The sequence below is a fragment of the Mus caroli genome, chromosome 10 (assembly GCF_900094665.2).
Source record: "Mus caroli chromosome 10, CAROLI_EIJ_v1.1, whole genome shotgun sequence".
Taxonomy (NCBI): domain Eukaryota; kingdom Metazoa; phylum Chordata; class Mammalia; order Rodentia; family Muridae; genus Mus; species Mus caroli.
In genome coordinates, this window is record NC_034579.1 from 95,913,022 (window position 1) to 95,918,626 (window position 5,605).

At 35.0% G+C, this 5,605-nt stretch overlaps 1 protein-coding gene across 1 annotated transcript in view; it reads right to left on the reverse strand.

Annotated features, from left to right (window-relative positions):
- The window catches only part of Nts (neurotensin), an 8,729-nt gene extending 4,347 nt beyond the window's left edge, over window positions 1-4,382 (reverse strand). Inside the window, exons 1-2 of the mRNA XM_021175299.2 lie at window positions 4,090-4,382; window positions 1,837-1,898 (exon numbers count right to left, since the gene is read on the reverse strand). Of these exons, the coding sequence (XP_021030958.1) occupies window positions 1,837-1,898; window positions 4,090-4,159 (132 nt within the window). The 5' untranslated portion in view covers window positions 4,160-4,382. The remainder of the gene's footprint in view (window positions 1-1,836; window positions 1,899-4,089) is intronic.
- Between the last annotated feature and the right edge of the window lie 1,223 nt (window positions 4,383-5,605).

The following is a 5,605-nucleotide window of genomic DNA, read 5'->3' on the forward strand; positions in this document are numbered from 1 at the left end:
GAGGAGAGGAGAGGAGAGGAGAGGAGAGGAGAGGAGAGGAGAATACTAAACACATTTGAACACAGATAGTGGGGACAAAAAGATGAGGCAACTAATTACATCACATTTATTTGTGTCTGATTGAATTACACCAGTGCACAACATGTCTTCAGTGGAGAAGATGACTTCATTCTAAATACCGAATTTGTTTTTTTTATGTTTGTTTGGTCAGAGAAGGCAACCCAAATTCTGACATGTTCTAGAAATGGTAGCTCTTGCAAAACTTTTTTTGAGATTATTTAGAACATATATGTGTAAACAATGTACATTTACAATTGCAAAAACAAAACCTCTTGTTAGACACCAAGGGCTTTATTTCTAAGGTAAGAGAAAATGAATGGATTCTACATATCTTCCTACCTTGAAGATGAAAAGACTGTAGCTACTGTTACCTGAATAAATACTAAACAAAGTATCGGTTTTAATTACACAAAAACATTTCTTATTGATATTAACTAACTTCATAAAGCAGACTTATGAAGAGGCTATTTTGATATGATATTTACAAAGTAATATGGTATTCAATTGATTTTAGTTGCCCTTAGTCATCATTGAATTGTATGTGATCTTAGACTGTACCAGACTCTCACTTGTGAACCAAGGCAGAACACATCTTCACTAGTTGTAATGCAACAACATCATGTGCTTTCAAACACACACTTCAGAAAAAATTACCCTTGTATACTAGAGATTTTGTGCTTAGAATATGTTCCTTCAATTATGGAAGAGCTCTGTATGGAAGAACTGATTTAGAATATTGCATCAGAATTTAGGTCACTCTCTTGTTCACTTTTTATCACAATTTTTATCATAATTGTTAAATTCCAGACTTGTTATAACTGTGCTCTCAATGTACCAAGAGATGGGTTCACCTCAAAAAAATGCCCCTATCTATTTTTAGGAAACTTGTATTCTAACTATCAGTTTTGATACACAGTGATTTAGTGTCTGATTCAATCAATTTTATATGATAGCACTATAATGTGATATATTCTAACAGTTTCATTCCTACTCAAATGCTGGTAACTAGAGAAAGTGCTCTCAAGGTTGAAGAGTTTTGCTCAGAATACAGAACTTTACAGGACTTGTTGAACAAATATTAACCATCTATGGCTCATGCTATTAAAGGATAAGAATGTAAACCCTCTCATAGGAAGTGGAGTTTGTAATAAACTATCAGAGAACCATAAATGTATAGAATCTCCACTCCAAATTTTGTACTTAAAAATAAGAAAAGCCAAGGTCAATCCTGTTGACTAACAGTTGCCTAAGATTGACCTAATATGAAGTCGAGGTTTTAGGACTGAATGTCAGGGTTAATGTTTGCCTGTCCATAGATTTCTTCTGTACCATATTTCCTCCCCCTATTGCCATGTGTTTAGGAAATCTGTTTTATTTTCCAAAATCAGCCAGAACACATAACAACTTCAATTAGGTTTCACCAAATTATTTAACTTCAGGCCAGTATACTTTTCATCATGCCAATGTAATGATCATGAAAACCATTTGCTTTAAGTTTGTTTACATATCTTCATTCCATTATCTGTGGCTGCTTACTTGAAATTAAAAAGTACAAACTGACAGTCCTATAGACATTTTGTCGCTCATATCAACACATGTGACTCCTTAAAAGCAGGAGTAAATAAATCTATCGAATAAGAAATGTCTCCCAAAGACCTTGACAGCTTTGAGGTAGGTAACGGTACCTATTTTGATTGACATTAGAAACTAATCTGAAGTTTAGAATGAATATTCCTCCACCCTCCTACCTTGGGTTAAAGCAAAGAAAAGAGTTACCTTGGATGTATGCATGTTTGTCAATAGATCTGCCTCCAGGGCTCTCACATCTTCTTCTGAATCTGAATAAAATTAAAACCACATGCTTACTATGTAATCACACTTCATATAATTACATTGCAACCACCATATCTCAGATTATTTTAAAGGGTTAGTCTTTGAAGCTTATTGTCTTCTGTATTTAATTTCTTCAAAGCAATATTCAAAAAGAAACATATCACAGCTTAATTTTATGCTGACAGCTTCTATAGTAGAAACACTTCTAAGAAAATAAGCGCATCTTAATTTGCTAAGTAAAGTATGATTTTGAATTGTCTATTAACTGGATCTCAGTAAAACACTTAATTATATTGTACAAGGCAGATCTTATAAAAAACCTGCATTATGTTATTCTCACCGGCAATAGTTCACACATTAAAATATGTATGTAACAAACAACATAATGACATATGAATACAAGTGCTGCTTCTTATTTTGGGGCAAAGCCACAGGGAATTACTCACTGGTAATTTTAGAATAAAAAAGACACTGAGATTCACTTCACTACACATGTCATCTTGTGAAACACTCTTTGAAAGAATCGGTTTCTGTTTTACACAAGAGGTTTGCCTCCCCTGCTTTCAGTTTTCCGTCAGCTAGGGCAGAAATGGCTTAAGCAAAGTCAGAGCTCATCAACACATGGTAAGTCCTACTGCAAACAGATCCTTGATTCATTTCAGAACACATTTTCCCCAGATTCCATTTATGTGTATTACATAGAGAAGTGAAATTTAGAAATACTAAGATGTTGTAGAGCATTTAATATCCATTAGCCTCTTGTGATAATAGAAGGCAGAGCTTAAAATTGCCTCACTCTTTACTCTGTGGTCATTAAAACACAGGATTCCACCTGATGTGAGCAACTGATAAAGCATATGTAAGAGGTGAGCTACTCCAGAGACACTTTTGCTCAGTTTGTTACACATACATGCTAGCTTGTTTTTTTTTCAGATGGAATGTTAAGATTAATCTTATTAATCACTGATAAAAATGTGTCCTTGTCACAGAAATTGTTTCAAGAGCTAATATACGGTTTTTAATAAATAAGCTATTTTTAGAATCTATAACTATTTTTCTGTAACTACTTGATAAAATTATAATTATGAGAATACTGCATTGGCTCATAAAATATTTACAGGATCTTACACCAATAAAATCATCAATCCATTCTGATAGTTATCTTTGCACTCAAAAATCTTAATTTGAGCTAACACTGCCGAATCCTGGTTACTAAGTACAGTAATAACAAATATAAGTGAATTTACTTCACTCTCTAAGATTTTCCACTGCTATGTGTTTGTTCAATTACTTTCCAATTATTAATTAAAATACACTGCAGTCATCAAAATATTTCATATTACACTTAAATTTACTTTATTTTTAAGGAGAGGCAATACACACCTAAGAATGCATTCCTTCTCATTTACTGTTACATACTGAACACTCTAACGCTAAATTTATCATAAATAGTAGTATACCACTTTTATGTTTATAGGTTGTGACAACTCAAATTACATTCAGAAAAGCAACAGCTATGTTAACACCATGACTGCCACAATGAAATTCTATAAAGATGCACTTTCACAAAGGACTTGGGACACTTTTGTTGCATTAGAGGCACTCATCTTATTTATTGGTATTTGTTCCACATGTTCACACCTACACACCTACAGAGTTAAAAATAATTTGAGGAAAATCACAAAGGAAAGTGAGAGAAACCACCACCTAGACAATGAGAAGAGATGAGAATAAGATCTTGTGAATGAGACACTTGTCTGCAGGCTGACAAGCACTGCCTCTATTCAAATTTCCACCCTTATCTTATTACTCATATTGATTTTCCCTTTAATGGTTATATTCCAAAGGAGAATGTGTTGCATTTCCTTGAAACACCATGAACTGCTTTACAGATTTTTAAAAAGAAAAAAAAATAATTTCAGTACTTATGATCAGAATGGGAGAGAAACATGATAATAATCAGTTTTTCTTTCACTAAAAGAGAGGGGGGGGAGACAGAGAGAGAAACAGAGAGAGACAGAGACAGAGACACTGAGATAGAGAGACACAGAGACAGAGGAGAGAGAGAGAGAGAGAGAGAGAGAGAGAGAGAAAGAGAGAGAGAGACTGAGACTACTGGATTCATTTACCTGAGTAGCAGCAGACTGCGAGAGAAATCACTCACTTCAGGGAGTTGTGAGATGCAGTTGAGCTTACCTGAGCACAGACTCCAGGAGCTGAAAGCCAGGAGAGTCAGGCACACCAGCTGGAGGTTCATTCCTCTCATCTTCTCTCAGCCTTCTAACAAGCAGGTCCACACACTCAGACACTGAAGGAGCTCTCTCTCGGTGCTTCCTCTTGCCTTCAGCTGGCTTTCAAAGTGAGTGAACTGTGAGGGATGCTCTGGCCAGTCTCTATATATATGTGAGCAGGAGGATGATGTCATGGCTACACAGGATGTGCTCTGCCTTCATCTCCATCCCCCCTCCTTTCCCTTTGTCCCTCATCTCATCCCCCACCCGTGAACCTTGATGGAAAGTGACGATCTTCCCTAATTGCAGCTGTTGCTCAGGATTTCTGACTCACCGAAAGAGTTGTTCAAAATCACTGCCATATACAGCATAGTGAGAGGTACTTCTGGTACCTTTTTCCCCCTAATTTTCTATCATGCCCCCATTCCAGACATTTGTCATTTTGATATTTTAAAATGTGTTTTTTTTTTTTGTAATTTCTAATATTTAAGCAAAAGTTCTAGGGAGAAATCACTGCTTGGAAGTCTTAAAGACTTGGGGTATATTTTCTGGTAACACAAACTTCTGAGACCGTGCTTCGATGTCTCAAAACTCATAGAGAATTTACATAGCATGTACTAAAATAGGAAGGGAAACAGGCAAAAGAAAATTGGATATAATAGTGCAATGTGATAACGAAACATACAAAGAAAAGGGGGAAATCAGTATAAAAGGAAGAAAATTAGATCTAATGAGTAGTATTATATCCTACCTGCTTGAATGTTTATTATATGTCACTGAGGGGAGACTAAGTTACATATGCTGCTCTTTCATTGGATATTTTAAATAATGTTTATAAAATAAAAACACAAGTGGGTTATGTGTTAGAAGGTAAACTATGAATTGCTGTATTAATACCTCCTCAATTAACTACATAATTAATTACAGATTTGCTGCATTGTTGAACTGTTTCGTAATTTGTTGCTGATGCAGTACCTCCCTCTCCCCCTTATCTCATAACTCCCTTCTCTCTGTTTCTCTGTATTCTATCAACTCTCTCTTCAGTTTAATCCTTTTTTTTTTTTTTTTTTTTAGAAAACAGACTGTACTTTTAGACAGAAAAATATTCTATATAAATGCCATCCACCACAGTCACAATTCTAAGGCGAAATCTTCAGGTAATTTGTTAGTTACAATGCTCTTTTTTCCTTCTCTCCATTCTTGGAAGAAAATTGCTCAAATGCCTTTTGAGGAATAGCTTTCCTCCTGTAGAGGGTCCTTGGTAACACAAGAAGTGTTCTGAACTGGTGTTAGGGATGTGAACATTTGAAACCAAAGATTTCTGAGATTTGTTTAATTTTTAAAATCCCCAATAGTTATGTAATAATTAACTAAGGAATAAAAATCAGGATTGTTACTACAGACTGTTGGTTTATATATCCAGTATTTGGTAAGAGATTATCTTTGCGTCACCCCTAAAGGAAGTCATTAATTACAAATAT